Below are 23,665 nucleotides of genomic sequence, written 5' to 3'. Positions count from 1 at the left end.
CTGCTGCTTGATATTAGTATGGACTGAGTGAAAGGTGTCTAAAATGGGCATTTCTGTATTTTTAGACACTCCTTTAAGTTTAAACTTAGCTCTGATTGTATGATGAATATTGCTTGTATTTTGGATCATTAAAAAAAATATGAATTTTGTTGGTTCTGCACATGTTTGTTTTGACCATAAATGGTGGGTACGGCCTCCCAAACACAATTCCTTCTCTGTGTGCCAGCTCTCACAAACCTTTCTGGCAACATAATGTCTTTTCTCTGTTTTGAAACCTTGACTTGGAGAGTCAAGTGATTATGTAGGAATTCAATTGTTTTTCTCTCTTGTTTACTAAGCGTCTCTGTGTCACCGGAAAACATCTTCCAGATGTGCATTGCCTTATGGTAGAAGACAATTAAAACACCTAAATTAAAACCAGTAAAATTTCTAAGCAAATCTCATGGCTTTTCAGGAAGTTGGCACTATTTGGGCGAGGACTATATGTTAATGCAGCATTACTTAGGAACAGACAAACATTGAGATTTAATATGGCACAGGTACTGGCACAAGTTGTCCCAGGAATATAAATGAGAATATGACTAATAACAGAAACTCCTTCAGCTTACCAAAGAATGTCTGTGATGCCTACGTGGTGACTAAGATGGGTGACAACAGTAAAGAAGAAAGCACACTGTGGGTATCTTCATAGAAAACGCTTAAGATCCCTTGGGTTTTCCTCCCAAAATCTTTGCTTGAATTAATTGATTGACACATAGCTTCATACAGTATGAAAAATTGTTGCTCTCTGACTTACCTTGACCACTTAGACAAGAAGCAAAGAACTGTCGACCACTTCCACAGTGTCCATCAGAAAAGTTCATAAGAGCTCTCAACTAGTAGAAAACTAAGCAAAAATCACTGTAACACCTGATGGTGGTAATAGAAGTAATGCCTGCTGTGCCTTGGTATGAATTTGCCTGTGGTAGTCAAATATGTGCTCTCCACTTGCTTCAGTGAGTAAGCACTATGTATTTCTCCTCATGTTGTAATGTTTTCATCTCCAGTGTATAATCCCTAGTGTTTCTTGCACATACTTAGACCTGTTATATTTACTTCCATTCATTGAGGCAACTTCCCTTTTTTCTTTCATTAATGATGACATTTATTATAAATGAATTTAAATAGAGAGGGACAATTTTGACTTTTGTGGCTTTTGAAAGAGATGTCGCATCACAGTTCTTAATTATAATGAGAAAAATAATATGGGAGTTATTTTCCTAACATCACGTTCCTTTTGAAAGTGCCTGTCTAATGCTTCTTAGAAAAAAAACATTTGCTTCCTAAAGCACCTTCTGGGACATTATTTAAGAGTCCTGCAATTTGACTCTTTCTGCATCTTGCATGGGTCAAACAGTCTGTATCAAAAAGACAGCTAATTAGGGATTTTTTAATGCTATATGGCATATCCTCTGAGAGATGAAGGATTCTATCTGAATGCTGCGTCAGATAAGAATATCTGTATTTTGTGGACTTTGGGGCACTATATTTCAAGAAAGATGAAGGTTATTGGACATAGTCAGGAGGACAGCAGGAAGAATAATCAGAGGTGTGGAAAACACAGCATATGAAAAAAGCCTGTCAATCTTCAGGTTTAGTTGTTTAGTCTAAAGAAGAAAAAAATGAAAGGAAATTCGTAATAGCCTTCTAGTGCGTACAACTTTTCTGTAAAGAAGGAGAAAAACATTCCTCATGTCCACTGGGAGCAGAGCAAAAAGTAGTAGGTTTAAATTACAACAAAGGAGATTTAGGTGAGACATTACGGAAGAAAGCCCTTTCCACTGTAAGGATAGTTAAGCACAAGAATTGCCTAGGGAGGTTATGAAGAGGTTAGACAAACATCTGTCAGAAATGATTTAGGTATAGCTAATCCTGCTGTGAGATAAAGTGTTGGGCTAAATAACCTTTTGAGGTCCCTTCTAGCACTATTTTCGGTGATTCTGTGATTAGGATACTGTACTCACATTGTCCTGCAGTAAGATGTTTCTGTGCAGGGATGATATCACTGTATTCTCCTTCGCATGCTTTGCTTTGTCTTTGCTTTAAGCTGATGGGGAGAATGGTGGTCTGACGCTTAAAGCACTTTAGCTTTATTCTTACTACCTTAGGAGCTTTGAGCAGGGCAGTAGGAGCTTGTTTTCAGGCAGAAAACCCTGTTCTGTTTTTGGGCTAAACATGTGCCTATTAGAAGGGTTATTGGTACACGCCTCAGAATTAGCAGCTTTTATTATGTCTTTTAACTTGCAGTCAAACACTTCCATGGGTCGATGCTCAGTTTCTGCTTATAAGTGAAATGAAAACAGAAAAAGAAAAAAAAAAATAACCATGAAAAGAAATGTATCATATCTTCCCTGTTAGTAAAACCAAAATAAAACCAGGCATGTTCTAAAGCTGAATATAACACAAGTTGTGAAACATCCTGGAACTGACAGATGGAGAATGATATTAAAGTGCCAGATATTATCATTATTACCTCATCAGAGAGACCATTGAAGGCGTCAGTTGAAGACTGTCCTTATCCTCTGTAACACTCGAACTCTGTAACTTTGTTCTGTCATTTGGCATTCTGCCACCCGGCAGGATTTGTATTCAGCTTTGCATTTGACAAGAGTGTGTTTGCAGTATTGCTTCTGCATACTGAATATGGCTCCAGCACAGCTACGCATTGGTGGGCTTTGTAAAACCCCATCTTGGTTTTACAAGGAACGAGAAGTAGGGAGCTTCTGATTTTGAAGTAGTTCATAATAAATTGGTCATACTCTGCATGTAACGTTGGCAGAGAGTGTGGCTGATTAGTGCCACTGTTCTTGCAGAGACGAGGTCGTCACGGCGTTTGAAACGGGGGTGTAGTGTCACGCCACAGCAGGGACCCAAGTGTGTGGTTTTCATGGGTGGGACTGCTCTTGAACCCGACAGGGAATATGGGACAGTTCTTGGTTCGTTGGTACTTTAGGAACCTGAAGATTCATCGTCCCGTGTTTTCCACAGTGTAACCTCATAACTTTTCACAGTTATGTGGTTAGCTGCCCGTTTTTGCTCAAGGAATGAGCAGTTTCATTTTCCTAGACAATCTTAGACACCTTTTCACTAGGAAGGGGCAGGACTGGGGAAGGCAGGCTCTGCGGTGCATGAGAGGCAAACCAGAAATGTCATCTGCAGATGCAGAGTCATGTAGATCCTCCTCACTGAGGGCCACAGCTCTCTGTGATGGACTTCACTGGCGTGCTCCCTGCAGGCAGGGCCCTTAGGTGGGGGTTTCTGGCTTAGCATCTAGAAGGGAACAGGTGTGACCAGCAGAAGGAGGGAGGTGATTGTCCCCCTGTACTCAGCACTGGTGAGGACACACCTTGAGTATTGTGTCCAGTTTTGGGCACCTCAATACGAGAGAGATATCGAGGTGCTGGAGCGAGTGCAGAGGAGGGCAACGAAGCTGGTGAAGGGCCTGGAGAATAAATCTTATGAGGAGCGATTGAAGGAGCTGGGACTGTTTAGAGGAAGAGGAGGCTGAGGGGAGACCTCATCACTCTCTACAACTACTTGAAAGGACACTGTAGAGAGGTTGGTTTTGGTCTCTTCTCACAGGTAATTAGCAATAGAACAAGAAGGAATGGGTTCAAGCTGCAGCAGGGTAGGTTTAGGCTGGACATTAGGAAAAAATTCTTCACAGAAAGAGTGGTTAGGCACTGGAATAGGCTGCCCAGGGAGGTGGTGGAGTCACCATCCCTGAATGTGTTTAGGACTCGTTTAGATGTGGTGTTAAGGGATATGGTGTAAGGGAGAACTTTGTAGAGTGGAGCTGATGGTTGGACTTGATGATCCCAAGGGTCTTTTCCAACCAAAATGATTCTATGATTCTATGATTTCTATGTACCGTCCAACAAGCTGTCTCCATACTGCTTACTCCTTGTTTTGTAGAAGTAGCCTGGGTATTCATCTGATTTAAAAATTAAGAAGACAAGCTGAATCCCTAGGAAAAGAAAAACAAAAGAAAAATAACATTTTTTTGTACTGCAGCATCTTGTTTGCAGTCCTCAGAATTTCACTAGCAAAGGGTTCTCTTGCAAATATATGTACATACACATTTTGTATGGGGATACACCCAGTACCATCCAGTAAGTGTCATATCATCTGGAAACACTGTATGTTCAGTGCCAGAGCTCAAAGTGAATACAGACTGTTAAAAAAAATACGTTGTTTAAAGATGACAAACACAGAATGTTCTGCAGTATCTATCTGATAATATTTGAAGCTCATATAAAGAGATTTTAATAAAGGAGAGATCACTTGAATAATAACAAGTGAATTATATTTTACTTGGGAAAAAGTAATTAAAATGACAACCTTTGCCTTGCTTTCACTAAGGTAGATACTTCGCAAATTTATTCAAAATAAGAGTTGTTAGGAGTTTCAAATAGTGCTTGTTTCCATTGCAGAGTTCATAAAATCATTAAGATGCGTATTCTTATTAAAAAGCGGTTTTGCCTTTCCAGCCTTTTGGGATGGGGTTTATTCCCAGCCCTGATCTGGGACCACGAGGTGCTGCCCCATGGAAACCCAAGGCGTTTGCCAGCAGGGTGGTGTGGGCTTGGCCCCTGCAGGGTGTCGAGCACCCCGGGGAGGGCACACACCCACACAGACGGGGTGAAGGGAGGGCTTTTGGGAGGCTTTTGCCTCCCTCTCCCCAGCACGTGAGTAATCACATAGGTTTCCATCCCCTGCCCACTTGCCCCATGCTGGCCAAGGGGGCCTGGAGCAGCCCACGTTCCTCCTCCCCGTTCCCAGCTGCTGCTCAGCCCAACAGCTGGATCCAGAACGAAACGCCAAGCAGCAGTAGCAGCTTCACGGCCACAACAGTTTTGATACGGGTTGTCTGCTAGAGGCAGAGATAATGATAGCTTTCAAGGCTAATATGCTTGGCAAGGAGGGGAGCTGGTAGTGGAGAGAAGGGAGCAAGGAATCAGCAGCAATCTTCAAAAATACAAATGTCTGCCAGAATTCAAATTTCAGCCTTCGACTGATTTCATACACTGCGCTCTCTCTGCTCCTCTCCTCCAGTGCTTTAGGAGTCATTAAATGAACTTGAACATGTTTGTATCGATAACCCTTTGTTTACTAAAAACATTAATTTCTAAAGCAATATAAATACAGGTGTAATTGTGATGTCGCGTTGTCAGAGGCCATTTCGAACACTTTATACTTTTCAGAGACACACGTACATGTAAAGTGGTAAGTATGCCATAACTAATAGTATTATTAGTTTGATTTACTGCCAGCCAGTTAGCTTTACAAAAATCAATCCCCAAGCTCATAAAGTATCTCTCTAAAATTTGTAATTTTTACACTCTCAATAATAAGAGAAAAGGTGAAGTTGCAGGTTTATCTTTCTTTTTCTGTGCGTTACTGTTTGAAAGGTATTTTAGAGATTCCTCTGATGTACAGGGGTGCGTGTGAGAGAGATAGGTTATAGAAGTCACAAGCTATAAAAAGTTGTGGTTTTTTTTACAAAGTCTGAGTGATTAGAGGATTCAGATGATATGTCTAACAAAGACTGTCAGTAGAATAAATGTGGTTATGTTAATATATTGAACCATTAACACATGTCCTTATTGTAATAGGACTTACACAATAGTAGTTCCTGTCAGATTTCACTTGATACGTACGGCATGTTTGTCTGATGCACAGAAAGACAACTGTATCTGTTTCATTTCGGCTCTGAATTGACACTTCAATTTTAAATCACCCACAGAACACCTTAGCTTAAATCTGAGCTTCTCCCTGATACTCTTTGTCTTTTGTCATGTTTCCGTATGAGTATACTGAAAAGACGTTAGAGGCAATCTGCTGTAGTGTGCGTGTATGGTACATTTGACCTCTGGACAAGAAAGGAGTTTCATCCTCCAGTGCTTTTAATTCTTACCCTTGCAGAGACTGAATTTGTTGCTTGCATTAAAATAGTATGTCTCGTTAATGCTAAGAAGCGGTGACCCACATAGCACAATGGATTCATTTGTCAATCCCGCGACTTCCGAGCTTTCCGTTCATATATGTCTTAGCAGCAAATCAACTCAGAAATCATTTAATCAGTCTATCAATGCATCCTTCTTGTCAGTTGGCTGAATCCTGAAAATTCCTGTAACTCATTGGGCAGCACCAGGAAAAATAGATTTGGACCTAATACTAGATATTCAGACTCTGAAAACTGCAGTTTCCAAATCCACAGCTCAAACACACGAAAATCCTAAGAAGAAAAGTAGGATCTGGAAATTGTCTCGAATTTTGATGATACTCGTGTTCTGATCTGGTTCTGAACTTCGGAGTGCAAACCTGTCCCTGTTTGTTAGCATTTCTGAAATACTCCACACGCAGCTACAGGAAGCAGTGCCCTTTTGTTCCCTCTGTAAAGAAACGAGCTTTCATTACTTTTTGCTATTCCCATGGGCTGAGGCTAGAGCCTGAATAGTTTATAACAGTCAGTGTTATGCAAATGTCAATCATATCCTTATTCTGTTGATTTCCAGTATTTACGTGTTTATTTAAGTACTTGCCATTTCTTTTAAGCCTTGTAGAGCCAATCAGGCCAACAGAGGTCTAAAGAAATAGAGCACTTTATTAGCGATATGCTTAATACAGTTTTTTTCCTCTTGTAGATGCAAGATTTACGGAATACAGAAGGAGCCCAGTATAGTTCCCATCCTCAGATGGCAACCATGAGGCCAAGGGTTCAACCTGCAGATATTAGGCAGCCAGGAATGATGCAGCACGGGCAGCTGACTACTATTAACCAGTCCCAGCTCAGTGCACAGCTTGGTTTGAATATGGGTGGAAACAATGTTCCTCACAACTCGCCCTCTCCACCTGGAAGCAAATCTGCAACTCCTTCACCATCCAGTTCAGTCCATGAAGATGAAGGAGAAGATAGCTCTAAGGTAGGCTTAGATGCTAGGATTACTATGTAAATGGTGGATATTTTTAGGACCTGCTAAATGAATCGTATAGCCACAGTTATTAAGATGATACTTTATACATTGTTGGTGCTTGACTGAAGTGAATAAAGGGTTGTGAATGCAGAAATTTTCCAGTCAATTTCCAGTCAATTCTTCAGACAGCTCAAGTAAATGACATCATTCTTCTTCGTGAGAGCAAACTGGAATCCTGTAAAACACTCAGAGGACAGCCATTCCTTTAGGACTGCATCTCACTTGCATGGAAGGGATGTTTGTTCCCCATTAAAGATCAAGTTACGGCTATAAAAAGTATGAACAGTCTGTACAATATGCTAGTCTTTGCTACTTGGTCACAGGATGAGTAAACAGAACATCATAGCAACCAGAACAGAAAGATCCTCAACGAACTTTAAAAATCTTACCTCGAAAATCTTGAAGGCCCATTATACATTTATACTTTGGGAGGTGCCGACACTCCATCATGACATATTTAAGCTTCATTTTAGTGTCTGTACAGGCATAAGATAATAATAGTCATTTAAATAATAAATTTCTTTAAAGGTTAAATGTCAACTTATATAGCAAATTTCACATGCAAAAACCTCACAAACCTCCCAAAATCATGAAAACCTCCCAGAAAATACAAAAGTATGCAATCTTAATTTTGTGGACACAAAAGCTGAGAGGCAAAAAGATTGGGACTTAACACAAAGTCATCCCAGAAACCAGAAATAGAGCATATTGAAATTGAGAACCTCTTTAGCTCTATTTTATGGTCACTACACAACATCAGTCCTGTTACCGCAGTCCTGTAGTGTAATGAAGATGCTGTACCATGGCCATATCTTGTGGGGAAAAGTTGCAGACTTGCAAGGAGTGTGAAGAAAACACATTGTGAGTCACTGAGGAGGTGTAATCCAGTCAAGAAATGTAAGTCTGATTTGTTTTCAAATTATATTATTTTACATGCCTCAAGCTATAAAATAATCATGTAATTGGAGACATATGCTTTGCTACATTCTGAATAAATTCTGATTCAAAAGTTTTATTTCAGGACTTTCTCCTGATTTCACAAACTTTAGGTTTTAAAAATTACTGAATAATTCATACATTTTAAATGAGCATTTCCTTACTGAGGGAGACTTCAGAATACATCTATGTAAAAATAATTCCAGGCAACCTTTAGTTTTCAGAATAATTTATTTGCTACTCCTGTTGCTTTGCTAATATTTTTACATATATTAGTGAGAGTGTGCAAGGTGGTCTAAACTTCTGGAGAAAGCATCCACTCAAATAATTAAGATATCCTTTCTGCTTCTATAAAATATTTCAGTTATTTAAGCCATATATTTAATGCACTTTTTCACTGCAACACTTCATGCTAGCAAAAGTGTAGGGTTGTGGTTTCATGCAGACAGTACTCATCAGAAGCTAATGTTTTCAATAAAGAAATATTAAGCACTGCAGACCAAGTAAAACTTGGTCCTTTCTTTGTGGAAGCCAGTTTATATAGTGTTCAACTTTTAACAAGCCATGTTATTTTGGAAAACTCTCTTTAAAATTCTCTCCTGCTCAGTCTAAGCAGAAAAAAGATGAGAAAAAGCACAAGATACAACACAAAATTAAGAAAAATAATTTGGTATGCTGATGTTGATATGTTGCTTTAAAATTCAAAAATTACAATTTCTCTGCTAAGAGAAATGTTTTAAAGGATATTAAATTTGGTTAATAATGACAGAGGGCTTAAATTCTTCTTCAACTAGGAGGGATTAAACTGCAAGCTTGATGGGGGGGCAGATGATGCCATACCTGTCTTCTGTGGGATTTCTTTGGTCTTCATGAAAACGCCTGAAGCTGGCCACCATGGGAATCAGGCCACCGGTGAACTGGCACACCTGATCCGATGCAATGGTTCTGCTGTAGTTCCCTCTATGAAAGACAAGAGGGTTTGAATAATTAGTGTAAGAAGCTAGCGTATTATTGTAGTTTATGATTTAAATCCCTCCACTGTGTATCTTTCTGTTACGCTGCTCTTCCTGGAAGCTGCCAATTAATAGATACAGATGCTTAGAATAAACCAACTTTCTGTGGAGGTCCTTTTCCCCAGCCACAACAGTATTAAATTTCTCAGAGCTTCTTTAGAGGCTTCTTCTCACTCCAGAAATCCTCCTCCCAGTGAAAGAAGGCACTGGATAGGGACAGGAAGAGGTAGACCGGTCGTTCCGTCTCTTGTGAGAACCTCTATCTTTTACCTGAATGTAACTTTGCTAAATTAGGAGTTTGCTCTTTGTTTTGTAAACTGTCATGTGGATGTGTGATGCTACTTAACAGAACAGGGTCAGAGCTCATTAGTCAGTCCTTCAGTAGAAGTGCATGTGTTGTGGTCATGTAGTAGCCGCTGGATCTCGCCACGTTTGAGCAGTTTCATGAAGTCAGTAAGATGTTCCTGCCGTGAGGACTATACAAAAACAACTCCCTCTGAATTCATTAATAGCAACAGTGGTGTTCTCCCTATTTATTCCATTTTCAATGGAAAATCACCTTAGTGCCAGATGACCTCCCTTAGTTTATACCAGCTGAACACCCAGTCTTATGTCTGAAAGAGAAGCCACTGGTCCTTTGATAGGAGATTTGGCAGAGAAATCCCTAATAACTATACCTATTTCTGTCTAGAGAAAAAAATACAGAAATCTCAGTGTCCTATTCATGTTTGCATGAATTTATAGAAAGAGGACGACAGAAGGTATGAACAAATATGTACGTTATATACATTTGGACTAGAAATATAATTGTATCCCTAGTGAACCATTGATTTCCATGCGTGGAGGAAATGACCGTTTCAGCTTAATGTACATATTCCAAATGCCAGTAAAAGGAAACTTTACAAACTGATGTAATTGTTCATGTGCAGGGCTTCTTGGATGTTCATTCTATGGTAAATATTCAAATTGTTGTAAGCCTTATCCAACATACACAGAACTAATGGCAGCAGCTGCTAAATATTTTTTGGCAATCCTCGTTCCCATAAAGGCTCTTTCATACAGACCTTTTGGACTTTTGTGCAACCCTTGCACAAAAAAAGGGAAAGGGGCTGCATTACAGAGCGCTCAGTTGCCCTACACACTGTTGCTCTAAAAGCAAGACAGCTGGGGTTGCTCGACACCATAAGATGAGTGACAACAGTAGCATAATTATAAGGCTATGTATATAGAGTCGGAAAGCTGCTAAGTGCATGGAAATAGGAAATGTAGCCTCAGAGCAAGGATATTGTTTCTGCAAGTGGTGTACATCCCTAAGTCTCCTTAATTCTTCTAAATCTAATATGTGGGACCATGATTAGAAGAAAAAAGGGAGAACTTAAAAATCAATAGTTGTAAGTAACTGTAAAAACATTCTAAACAAAGTGGCTGCTTACCACATGCTTTATTCTGACCACCTCAACATTGGAATATTACATTTATGTAATTCTTGCCATAATTCATACTGTTGGATCGTTAAACGTGTATTCAGTTATTGCCAAGCATAATTGTGAGCTGCTGGAAGCATTACTGGTTTGCAAATACGTATTTCTTCATAGATGGATAACATGGTTTTCTTCCATGCTCATTTGAATATCACTTATGAGAGAATTTCAAATAATGTATTTTAGAGGGAAGACTGTGAGAGGACTGCAAGTAGCAAGAATTAACTAACAGAAACACGATTACTAAAGAACTGCTGCAGCATATTCTCTTTATGTAGTGGAGGTTTTACAATATTTACTTTATATGATAAGAGTTATAAGTAGAATTCTATGTTGTCTGTTCAGCCTATTATGCAGATGGTGCTTGATTAAAATCTATTTTAAACTACAGCGATTACTGCAAGATAGTGTGCATAAAACAGCTCTCCTAGCTCCATTAAAGGCTTTGGTACTATTGCAGTTTATTTTAAATATGCTTATAGACATTTTCCAGCTTCTCAAGGGACATTTAGGTATCAACGATGTGCCTTACTTGATAGTTTTAAATCCTACACTAGATATTCTTGTGATCTATTATGTGTGCAACATGGTTAATGTACACTTTTTTTAAGTGAAAGATTATCGCTTTCTTGTGATAAATAAGTTAAATACATCACCATAATTAAGCAATAAGCCATGACAGGAGGTGGATTACCATGAGCTAACTACACCTCCAGGGATTTTGAGGCACAAGTCTATGCCTAGCAGAATATATATGGTTTTTATTTTATTTCCCATCTGTCTCTGCTTTGGTGGTTAGAAGTGGAGTCTATGAAGCTGATAGACTGATGGGAGCATAAGGTAGGCCATCATCTCAGCCATTTGCAAGGTTATTAGTACTGGAATTCTGGTATTCTTTTTATTTCGTTATTTTCATATAAGACAAACAGAATTTCCCCTGTGAGTACTCTCTTTTTAACAGTGGGTTTTTGAAGTCTCTTGATCATTTGGGTTGGAGAATAAGATTTTAGAGCCGTTCTCAGAACAGCCTACCAGGATCCTTCTTGTCCAAGTTCCTGCAGCGTATCACCTACTTTAAGAGTAGTTTAAATAGTGTGATAACCTAATATACAGAGAACTTTTAAATCTCATTGGTTCAAAAATTGTCTCCTCTGAAAAGAGGAAAGCTTTGGCAAATGATAGAGGTAGAATTTTAAGTATAGCCCCAATTATTCTGAAGCCTCCTTGCTCATGGAGTTTGCACAGAACTGTCTGAAGAGCTTAGACTGATACTGCCAAATTAACTAGGAAGCCCTAGTTAATTACCATTGAGCTGGTAGCTTTGTGTACCCTGTAGAATGAAATAATAGCAGGAGACTAGAAGTTGGATAACTTAATAATGGGTGGCACACTGCTGCTTTTTTTCCGTATTTTCCAAAATGCTGCCAACAGGCTCCATGGCCATTAACTTTGTATGAAAGATGCATGTATTGTAACATAATGCTCAGGAAACAAGTAACTTCATTTTCAAATTGTGGTCATGACATTGTTGTCATGCTTAGTGAGCCACAGAGATCCAGGGTGTTCACTATAGTCATCTGTGCCTTGTACAACACCACACAGCGATGTATATAAGAAAAACAAAAGTGTTTTTTGCTCAAAATGAGAATTTCCAGACATTTTCTTCATGCCATTCTGCTGAACACCTGTGTTCTCCTGTGTCTCTTGATATGCATTATTAAAAAAATAATAATACGAGGATGGGATAAAAGTAGTAGATCCTTAGCCTAGAGCATACCTTTTATGCTCTTGATCTTCTCATACTTCAAAATGCTCGTGATGCACAGTACTCTGGCCATGCCAACAAGAGAAAAAAGCCTTTGAACCCTCTGGCAAGATCACACATCATTGCTGCAGGTATAGTGAATTAAATGACCATATCAAGAGAAGCTGCTTTGCCGTGGAGCTCCAATCTATTGAAGAATCAAGACAGTGTCCCTTTTCATGCTTGTAAGTCATCTAGGAAAGTAGGGTGCTTTGGTGATCAGGGTCTCTGAGCTAATAAGTGGCAAAGTGCAGTTGCATTTCACAAATTTGCACAAATGCTTATGTGCATTTTTTTTCAGGTGGTACACAAATAATACACATGCTTTCTTCATATACCATTTCTCTTTCACTCCTTTCCTCAAACCATTTGCTTTTACACGAGCGGAGGACAAAACTATGCAGCTAAATCCAGATGGATCAGAACTGATCCTCCAAAGGGGTCTAAATTGTCTGCACTGGTAAAGCTTTTTTTCTTCAGATTTTAATTAGAAGGTGTGCGGGGGAATGTCTGTAACTTGAATCATTTTATTCACAATCAGATTCTCTTCAAATTCCCTGGAAGGTGTCCCACGAGTTGCAGTAGAAATTGGTTTGAACACTAGTCCGGGGTAGTTCTGGGAACGTGTGATGATAAGGGAAAGGTAGAAATGACAGTGTTCCTGCTGTCTGCAGGTGGTTCATGTGGTTGAACTGGTGGTCAGGCTATAATGAAACTAATTTCATTTGAATTTACGCATTATATGCATGTTATAGCCATTAGCAATAAAATTTAGAAAAGGTGAAAAGATGACCAGATGAACTATAAATGAGATTATAGCAATTATATGAAAGCAGAATATAAAGCACTTTGAGGGAAAAAAATTACATAATCTGAAATACTTATGAATTTTATACATTTGACTAAGGCAGATGGTGTCAACATTTTTATTATCAAAGATTGCAACTAAAATTTCATTTTTGTGTGCAAAATCCAAAATCTTTTTATCACTGAAGTTGAAATGGTGGATGGACTGAATTAAATTGGCTTTTTTTATAGTACTTTTTTAATTTTATGTTACAGGTCAACGGTGGAGAGAAGAGGCCTGCTTCAGATATGGGAAAGAAACCCAAAACTCCCAAAAAGAAGAAGAAGAAGGACCCAAATGAGCCACAGAAGCCTGTGTCTGCCTATGCATTATTCTTTCGAGACACTCAAGCAGCCATCAAGGGCCAAAACCCCAATGCCACTTTTGGTGAAGTCTCTAAAATTGTAGCTTCAATGTGGGACGGCTTAGGAGAAGAACAAAAACAGGTACAAAATGTGCTGTAGCTCAGAGGCTTTGTTTCAGGAAAGTGTTATCAGGGTCATCTAAGCACTGTAGGCAGCTTCTTTTGTTTGCCAGGATGAAACTTGAATATGTGCTATCTCAGGAATATAATTTAAAGAGACTGAGATAAGGAGAGTATCATTTCATTTCTTCTGTATGAAACCAATAAATTATTTTTTTTTCCAGTTTTGGGGTGTGCCACAAGCTTTAGGGTTATGTTTAGGATTGTTTTATGACAAAATTGGTGGGCCTAAGATTTTATTGCACTGCACTGCATTGCACTGTCTGTGACAGTGTGGTGTAAGAGGACCTTGCTACCAAAAATTATATCTGTGCAGTGGGACCTGACGTATATCTGAGCTCCCAGTTGCAGATGTTTCCCTGCCCCACGATGCCGGAAGGGGAGCTGGGTTCACATCTTCTCCCAACCCACCTGGCTTTTATGAAAGGAGTTGCAGGTGCTTTGACTCAAAGAGACCTAGAGTGGATGCTGCCAAATTGACAGTGTTCTGGGGTATCCTCCAGCATACACGTGGGCTGTGGAAGTCCCATCACATAGTTACTTCCGTCTGCCATGGAAAGGCCTTGGTTCTGCAATGAGGTCAGCAGAGCTGGATCTGAACCCTTGCAGAAATCCTTCCGAGTTAGCCGGATGCTATGTGAAAGTGGGAAACTCTGGAAGCTCATCACGTTCACGTGGTGATGGTTGGCAAATACCGTTGATCCTTGCTGTTGCATACCATTGCTTTTCTGCTGTTATTGGTTGTATTTTTACTAACTGCCAACAGAATGGATTGGGTAGATAAAGAAAGGGAAACTTTAAGCAAGAAACAGATATGGAGGGAAAGGATATGCTGAGTAAGAGTTATGTTGGCTGCAGGAGACCTGGGTGGGGGTCGATGGCAGCACAGAAACTGGAAAAGTACTGGGACAAAACTGCATCTCATTCATTCCCATTGAGCGTGTTATTATTACAAAATTATAGTTAATAAGGCTAAGAATTAAAAGGAAATTTTTGTTATGATTTGTTGGTAGGTAAAATCATTTGGGCTTGAAAAAAAAAAGTTTTACTTTGCTAATAACCGGTACATCTAGATCCCTGTTAAAGATAGCAGTGTAGTAAGAATGAAGATTCGTCAGTCATTGACTAATTAAAAAAAAAAAAAAAGCTTATTCTGTTTAGTATCCGCTGTTGAATAAGATCAGTATTTGGAAGGTTTAGCTGGAGGAAAGGTAACTTTATGCATGCAGGGATCAGAAAATTCACTTGGAGTGGCACATTAGGGTTACTTTGTTGTGTTTTCTCTTTCTTCCTTTTTTAATATTCCAGCAAAGGCCAAAGGTACGTCCTAAATCTGACAGGCTGTTTAGACCTTCCCAGTACAGCAGTTCTGTCATAGTCGAACATTATTTTTAGAGACCATGATAATGGGTGCTCACTTTTGACTCAGAAAAAATATGGACTATGCTTTTGGTTAAGTTAACAAGCAAGAGGTTTGATGCCATTCCTCCTTGTCCGACATCCCTGACAGCCAACAGGAGGGGCAGTGCTGAGCCCCACCAGGAGTAGCCATTGCTCAACAGACTGCCCAAACGTGCAAGAAGCAGCCTGCTGTCTGTCCCTGCTGTGCTTGGCCGGGACCTCCGGCCAAAGCTGAGAAACTGTAGACTGCGGTATCTGGCTTAAATTGGTTCCTATTCTAAAGAAAGGTCCTTGCCCAGAATCACTCCCTGTGTAGAAATCTGGACATCTGAACACATACCTCGGGGGTGCTCCAAGTTGTTAGCGCTGTATCTTGGACCCATTTTGCTTGCCTGGGGGACTGTGGATCCAGATTTTCCTGAAATGGTGAAAGACAGAGAGAGACCTGGACTTCTCTAGTTAATCTTCTCTAGTTAATCTTACATCTCTCTAGTGATGACATCAAGCAAAAATTATTTCTTTCATGAGATCTTGTGCATGGTTTTCTCCAGCATTTTTCACAACGATCCTTAATTTGTGGCTGTTGCAGTGGTGCAGTATTTCCTTCCGTAATATTCACTCTGCTTACAACGCAGAAAACTTGACTTCATGAATAATAATCCAAGACCATATAATGGAGATAAACCTAAAAGACTATAAAACGCGCATTTCCTTTGAGGTTGTCACGTTAGTAGTATGAGCAGAAAATTGAAGTCTTTCCATAGAATTCTGTTTAAGAAAAGTGCATACAACCCTAAATTTCCAGCTTTAACTTGGATTTCTTATTCGTGGTTGAAAGCAATAATTGAATAAGTCCTACACTGGAACAGCAGCACAAAATTTATTTTCCTTATCTCTGTTGTCCTTAATTTAAGTTGGAACACAGCGGAATGATGTATTATGGAATCCACATGACACATCCATGAAAAAATGGCTGCAACTAGATTTTTAAGCCAATTATTCCAAGAGTTTGGGTTAGCATATCTTTGTTGCTCTTTGACTCATTTTGCCTATTCATTATCATCTATTAAGCGCATTGTTAAAACTCCAGGCCCAGGCCCTTTCTAATCTAGCACTGTACAAAAAGAATAAAAGATAGTCCCTATTTAAAAAAACTGGCAATCCTATTTTCTAGAATAAATTTAAACTCATTCTTTATTCCATTAGGGATCTAATAGTACAAAGTAATGATTACAAGACATCTTAACTGACTAGATAGTCTGTATTTTAAAGGCCTAATTTTTCAGATCCAGAGCATTAGTAACTGTTATGAAACCTATGTCTCTGGTAGGAAAATTGGACTCTAAAAATACAAATGATTAATGTAGCATTTGGAATTTGGCATTGAAGAAGCTTCAGAAATTCAAAAATAGTTAAATAAAGAAACAATAACATCATTAGAGGAATGCTTTATTGATAAATTATACTTGCTGAAAAGGATTCAATTATCATAAAGCTTCTGGCTTTTATGTTTTGGAAGCTAATGCTTATTCTGGAATTTAAATAGAATTATGTTTCCAAATTATGTTTCCTGAATTGGAACTCCTTTTACTATTTAAATAGTAAATATAAATGAATCAGAAAGTAGAATATAATGCAGCTATTGAGAAAGAAGAATAACCTCAAGTTTTCATGCCAAAATGAAATCTTCTTTGTTCCTACGACTTGAGCCAGCTTTTTCCGAAATGCATAGAATTCTTCTTGTTCGTTCCTGAAGATTGACCGCAGAATAAATAAAGGTATTGAAACTCAGTGCAGTAATGACCTAAGGGCAGTATATGTGTGTCCAAGCCTTTGCAACAAAATTTCGATAACCTGGCTTATTAGACTGCAGCTTGAAAGGGTTTGTGCAAGACCCACATATGTTTTTCAAACTGTGAAGAAACTAAGAAAATGTTGTGTGAGAAAATAGGATTTGAGTGACAAAAAAGAAAATGTTATTATCAACTAGATGATAGTGGGTGCCTTACTGAAGTTAGGGGGGAGTTATACTTAAAATGGGCCATACTCTGATGTTCTTACTGTGAAGATATTGCAATTTATTAGATTAAAACAGATACCACTGTACTTCCACCCTCATTTTACAATATGAAGACATTTTCATTTTGGGGTCATATGCTATAACTGTTCCCATTAATTTCTGAGCTTACAAGGGCCATTTGCAAACAATGCTGGTGTGTGCCTGTGTTTTATTTATCCAAATCTATCTACACAGAGGAGTCTAGAAATTAAAGGGACTTTAATGGTCATGGTGGACTTTGTCATAGTTTCTTCTCAAATTCTGAATTAGGTACAATAATTATACATGATCAGAAGCAGGGACTGTGCATTTTCCTTAATTTTTCACTGTAAAAGTTTTCTAAAATGGTTCAGATTAATAAACCTGTGAATGGAAAGCAGCTGTAGCAGTAGTGTGTTGAGGTACATTCTCCTCAGTGGTGTAGCCATAGCACAGGGATATTTTCAGTGGCTTTTCTAGTTCCTCCTTTACAATCACAAACGCTGTTGTCTCCTTAGTCAGTACTATACTTCTGTGCATCCTGTTTTTATAGCTTCTTTATGTACATCTTTGCCCTTTGCACACATTTTTACTGTAAAGGGGAGAAAAACAGCCCCCAGGAAAGAGGGTTCAGCATGCTAAATGGTCGAGTCTCTGGCTTTCAGACAGAATGCTGGTTCAAACTGGGTAAAAAGGCTACTTAGGTCATTTTCTGTCCTTAGATGCAAAAGGAAAGTCATTTTAAATCAGTACCAGATGTGTGTGTACTAAATGAACCTTAAGTTTCTAATTGGAGTCCTAGTAAAGCTGTAATAGATGTGGCAAATTACAAACAAAATGTTCTTGTTTACATTAGTGTAACTTTAAAACTTCAGCCAAAGACCTTAATAAATGTGCTATTATTCTAAAAATGGAATTGAATGTCTATTCAACATTCAACAAAATTAATCTCTGGTGTAACTTCAGAGACTTAACTAGAATTCTAGCAGGAATGAATTTGGCCTCCTGTGAACAGCTTAGTGTGCATACGTGTGTGTGTATGTGCGTGTATGTGTTTCTGAGTGTTTACTTAGACGTTGCACTGGCCTTGCAGTGGGAAGAAGGATGGATTCACCTAGGGAACCCAAAACCTAATGATCAGAAGGAGCAGGCAAAGCGACTCTTTGAGTGCTGTAACATATGCCTTCTTTCAGGCTGCATAATTCATACACAGTAATATTAGCTGAAACAGTTCAGCTCAATAGCAACACCTCATTATTTTATCCCTCAGTATTTATTCCTATGTTTGACGCCTCGTGAAATTACTGTTAATGTGTTTATATAAGGGCAGATCTGACACAAGTGGGAAGAATTTAATTTCCCACTCATTCTTTCCTGCTGATGTGTCCTCTTCCCCTGGTAGAAGTGGCAAGTGTAAATAGTTAATTTGCTTCAATTATGAGCCTGTCCTGCTAAATTAGAAGCAGCAGGAATATGAAGAGCCAGAATTATACTTATGAGGCAGCTGACAAATCCTTGGAGCTCACAAAATCAAATCATTTACTCCTCATTGGTGCTCAAAGACCCACTAGATAAAAGCTGCAGTTTATTCTTTAACATCTGATGGAACTTGGATTGTATGTTACCAATACTTAAGAAAATTGAAGTCCTCATGCATTAGTGTCAATGTTTGTGATGCAGCTACCATTTTTGCTATAACCTACGAGCTTTCAAGGTTTTCTATTTTGGTCCCTAAAAATAACCCAGACTGATTTGGGCATGAAAAATAACAAAGCGTGTTTTATAGGTTTCTCTTTTGATCTTTTAAGGGAAGTTTTTAACATAGCAGCACATTATCCAGTGGTGGGTTGAATCAGGTAGATCAGGAGGGGCTTTACAAGTAATGCTGGCCAACACTTCATGTCTCCAAAGCTTCTCTTGTGACATGAGACACCACAACTCATATCAAAATGGACCCAAGATCGGTGTTTTAAGAGGCCTTGGCTCTGCCTGGCCTCTGGGGGCACGTAACCTAGCTCCCCCTCCGTCACGGGGCATGATGCCATGTAGTTCTCCCATCTCTTGATGTGACAAATGAGCCATGGGTAGAAGAGCCATGGCATTCCCATTGCGCGGCTGTGCACGTGGGTTGGCTGGTGTCAGGACATCAGGCAGTTCAGAGACTGCAATGTGGCTGCTGTAATAGTTCCAGAGGATACACAGACCATCAGGTCAAGGTCGTCAGTAGCATGATGAAAACATAAATTTACAGATTATTCACTCTTATATATGCTCATATATTTACACAGATCCTTACCTACCTCTTGTTCCCTCTTTAAAAAGGATCTTCTTTTTTTATTGTCTCCATGCTAATGAAGCAGTCTCCAAGGAATAACTTTAACATGCTTGTAAGAGGATGAGAATGTACTTTCAGTTTAGTAGATAAACAACCACGCAAGGTTTAAATTTAGCTTTGTTTTATTTTTCTAAATGAGAATAGGAAGCGAAGGCACATCTGTGTGCGCACACTGCCAAAGTGAATTACAAGCAAAATGGATTCAGGAATAGTCACAACAGAGAGCAACCTCGCACCTCCCCTCCCAGCTGCTGGCACGGGCAAAGTCTCTTTTGCCAGTGTCGCACCTTAGGCCTGTTTGGGACGTCCACTGTTTCTCTTGACAAACTTCTGTACCGAAATTGCTTCTCCTCTTTGAAGATGAATGCGTGAAGAGTTTAAAACAACTGCTTCTCAGCCTGGTGTCTGCTCCTTCTCCTTTCCTCTGCAAGCAGCTGGGCTTAATGAGCTGGAATGCAAATGGGCCAACAATAGAATCATAGAGTCATAAAATGGTTTAGGAACTTAAAAATCATCTAATTCTAACCCCCCTGCCATGGGCAGGGACACCTCGCACTAGACCAGGCTGCTCAAAGCCCCATCCAGCCTGGCCTTGAACACCTCCAGGGATGGGGCACACAAACGCACAGATACAAACTCATTTCTATGTATGAACCTATTCATATATATAAATTTGTATCTTCAGATTGTTCTATTGCCCTGGCTTCCACCTTGAACCCCTTAACGTCCACTGACTTTGGAAGGGGGCCATCTCAAGCCCCCTGTTTGCAGTGCATTTTTGCTGTAGGACTAATGGCAGCTGGCGCCTCCTTCTCCCACCCAGCGCTGGGCCGAGCAGGGCCGCACTGTGCACTCAGGATGGGAAAACTTCCCCTCTGCCGCAAAAAAAATGTATAAAAATAATGTAGATCACCATAATAGCTGTCGCATCTGAGTCCGTATGGGGTGATATGGGCTATTGTCTGCTGGCCTCCTGCCCAGCCCACCTGGCAGCTTGGTCTTCCTGCAGCCTCCTAGGAGCACTGAAGTCTCGGGGAACATCAGACACTTCCCTGCCCGGGGTGAATTCCTAATGTCCGTTTTCTATGTACCACAGACACGGCTTCTAGATAAGTACCAAACATGGCCACTGAGTTATGAACGTTTACTGTAACTGCACTTCACCTTCATCTTGTACTTGGAAGGAACTGGGCCAAAAGGACCTCGGATTCCAAGTACTGCCACAGCAACATGCTTAAGTAATAGCCTTCATTTTCTACTCATTCTTCTTCCCCATCCTTTATCCATACATTCGAGCTCGATAGAAACATGGCTTTAAATCATATACCTACAAAACTGGATTTAGGCCCAATTATTATCCTCCATTCAGGCTCACATCCTTTTTTTTTTTTTAAAAAAAAAAAGAGTACCAGCAAGTGCAAATAATCACCACATAAATCATATATTTAATGTCGTTTGTTTTGTACCCAACTTTCATCCAACATGCTTCTGATAAAATGTAGAGTCCTGTTCCTGTAAGCTGCAGGCATCAAGCCTATAAGGTCAAATTTAGGCCTGGCACAAATGGCTGCAATTTCCAGTGATCTCCGTCGAGTCTCACTGTGTGTGCTAGAGCTGAATTTGGCCTGTGATCTTTCCCCTGCATGCCAGAAAGACTGAATTCTTTCCCCTAAGCCTCTAATATGTCATCAGTGTCTTTTTCATGCTCTGCAGTCAAAGAGACTGCTGAGCCATATAGCTAGCCCTGGGCCTCTTTCTGTTGCTGTATGTACCTAGATTAAAAATCAAATGGTAACATATTTCAGTATCCATTAAGCAATTCTGAGGATTTTTTTTTCTGACTGCTGTGGGAATATCTCTCTCCATATTTTAGACGAGCGTGTGCAGCTCTAGGTGCCTTTGCTGCAAAATCAGAAGATTAAAACTAGAGATATGTCTCCCACTTGGAAATAAATGCAAGTTTTCTCTATGAGCGTAGGTATGTAGGGCCAGGAACGACAATCTGAATGTGGAATTTAATTCTGGATTGCAGCCTACCGTATTTTATCAGATGCCATTCCTTTAAATGCAGCCTGTGAAAATGACACTCCCATGGGTAATAACACGGCAGAGACCAAAAAGTCAAAATCGGTCATGTTGCTTTTTGATTTGCTATTTTTGCATATACTGTTTTGGGGGGTTTATGGAACACTTCCATCAAAACAAACGTGGGCACCTTTACATCATTTTAAAAAGACAAATATAACTCACTTGCAAGTGTCAGCTCAAAGGAGACATCCACAAGATATAAACTGAAAACTTCCCCTTCTTTGTCAGTCATCCTTGCACAGCTATTTAGGCAAAGCCAGGGAAGTAGCATGGTTCTTCATAATGTGCTTTGTCAGCTAGGAGACACAAAGTTTTTTCAGACTACCATGAGGCACAAATTCTGAAAGTCTCTTTTTCTCCTAAGAGCATCAGTCAGCTTAACTCACTGTCTCCAAGTCTCTAGTATCAAAGGGGACTGTAGTCAGTGCTGCCTTCTTCTATTAGAACCCGATAATCCAAACTGAGGACATGTTTGCAGATGTTTGAGTGCCTGTTTTGGCTCTTGTGATGATGACTGGGGGAAGGAAGATCTCTTCCCCTGAGGGAACAAGGGTGCAAGCCACATGGGACAAGATAGGAGTCCCGCTGCACAGTGTGCTGTGGTGTGTTGGTAATCATCCAGAAGCAAGTTGAGAGGAAGTTCATTGGGAAAAGATGACTAACCAGAACAAAAACTTGGCTTAAGGCATTACAGGTATATTTTAGTTACACGTATCGGTGATGAGTTTCATATTATCCAACATGTAGAAGAGCACAGGAGACACAAAGCCTGCCTCAAGGAATTTTTGATCCAGAAAGACAGGAACCTAAGCAGCAGTTAAAATATATAAAGCAAAACATGACCAGAAGTTGGCATCATAAAACAGAAGTGCAGTCAGAGGTGTCCCTGTCCATGGCAGGGGAGGTGGAGCTAGATGATCTTTAAGGTCCCTTCCAACCTAAGCCATTCTATGATTCTGTGGTTTTAATTGGGTAAATCTAGTATTTGTGAGTGCTTGTGGCTAACCATATAACCCACAACCCCTGTATCTCCAAATAAAACTTTGGGGCAGTCGGTTTAAGGATGTGTATCACTATTAATAAAAAGAGTTCAGCCCTTGATGTAGGCTGCTACAGCACTGGTAGCCCCCATGTATGGTCAGCCCAGGCTGTTATGTTCACAATGGGGGAGCACAGGGCATTCGTTTTCCCTAGTAGGCTAATTCAAATGCTATCTTATATATTTATGTGTACAAGGTAGAGTTTCATACTTCCTCCTTTTGGAAAGTATCATCTGACTCGCTGCATGTTTTGCTAAACAGTGTAAGAGAACTTGAAGCTACCTTACTGAGTGCACTTTGGAAATGTAATTAAATAGTAAACTAAGAACCTGTGTATTATGCTGTGTAAATTTGCGTTCACGAAGCACAGTAGGAAAATAATGCCAGTAGTTTCCATTTGTAGACAAATGAATGTAATCTTAGTGTTTTGGGGTTTCTATAACAAGCTGAAGAGAATACGAATAAATTAAGCTGACCCACCCTGCATATACAGAAATGATGTTTTTTCTTCCAACATTCAATTTCCACAACTGAGACAATATAGAAAATAAAGTATTTTGTAAGGAAACAAATCTGCTGCTGAATCAGAATGGGCCTTTACTGCCTGAATGACAATCAGTTGACATTCAATTATCATGTTAATTGAATTAAAGCAAGCTAGAAATGACTTAATTCCATAAGTATATGCTCCTGTCAAGTTACTTATTTAATAATTGTTGCTTGCTTGACGGAGTAGGGGAAAATGACCTTATAAGAGATTTCTGAGATGTTAAAAATAAAATTAAATAATGCCACTATTCACTGTAGATAAGCAACAGAACAGAAGCCTGCTTCTTGTTACAGGAAAAATATTTAATGTATTATTGGAAATGATGTGTTTCCAAATTTGGCGCTATCTTAAGCATGAAACTCAAAAGAGCGTCACCTGTTTTCTCGAGCACACTTGGATGACGACACAAGCCTTTTTCCTCCCGAGAAGTGCTGCAAGGATGCAACTCTGTTGTACTTGCTACAACACAAAACTATTTAAGCCCGAGGGTGAAAAATTCTCACAGCTGCAAAAAAAAAAGAGGTTGGGAGAGGCAGCTGACTTGCTCATACCTGTTTGAGGTGCTGCTACAAATGCCGAGGACGCTCCCCACTTGCCCTGCCTTCATAAGCCCTCAGTACAAGTCCAGTCTA

General features: G+C 39.6%; 1 protein-coding gene and 1 long non-coding RNA gene across 6 annotated transcripts in view; one reads left to right on the top strand and one right to left on the bottom strand.

Annotated features, from left to right (window-relative positions):
* TOX (thymocyte selection associated high mobility group box) overlaps positions 1-23,665 on the top strand; it is a 235,932-nt gene that overhangs the window by 181,258 nt on the left and 31,009 nt on the right. For all 5 annotated transcript variants that reach the window (XM_063326918.1, XM_063326917.1, XM_063326916.1 and 2 more), the window contains exons 4-5: positions 6,687-6,965; positions 13,313-13,543. In XM_063326918.1, coding sequence (XP_063182988.1) covers positions 6,687-6,965; positions 13,313-13,543 — 510 coding nt within the window. The remainder of the gene's footprint in view (positions 1-6,686; positions 6,966-13,312; positions 13,544-23,665) is intronic.
* LOC134512008 (uncharacterized) lies at positions 7,067-8,905 on the bottom strand. The gene is made up of 3 exons (XR_010070024.1): positions 8,793-8,905; positions 7,406-7,492; positions 7,067-7,191 (listed from the first exon to the last, which is right to left on the bottom strand). It is a non-coding gene; the product is annotated as an uncharacterized LOC134512008 (long non-coding RNA).

This window comes from Chroicocephalus ridibundus, chromosome 2, assembly GCF_963924245.1.
Source record: "Chroicocephalus ridibundus chromosome 2, bChrRid1.1, whole genome shotgun sequence".
Lineage (NCBI taxonomy): Eukaryota > Metazoa > Chordata > Aves > Charadriiformes > Laridae > Chroicocephalus > Chroicocephalus ridibundus.
Note: the sequence above shows the minus strand (reverse complement) of the source record. Positions and strands in the feature narration are given on the sequence as shown.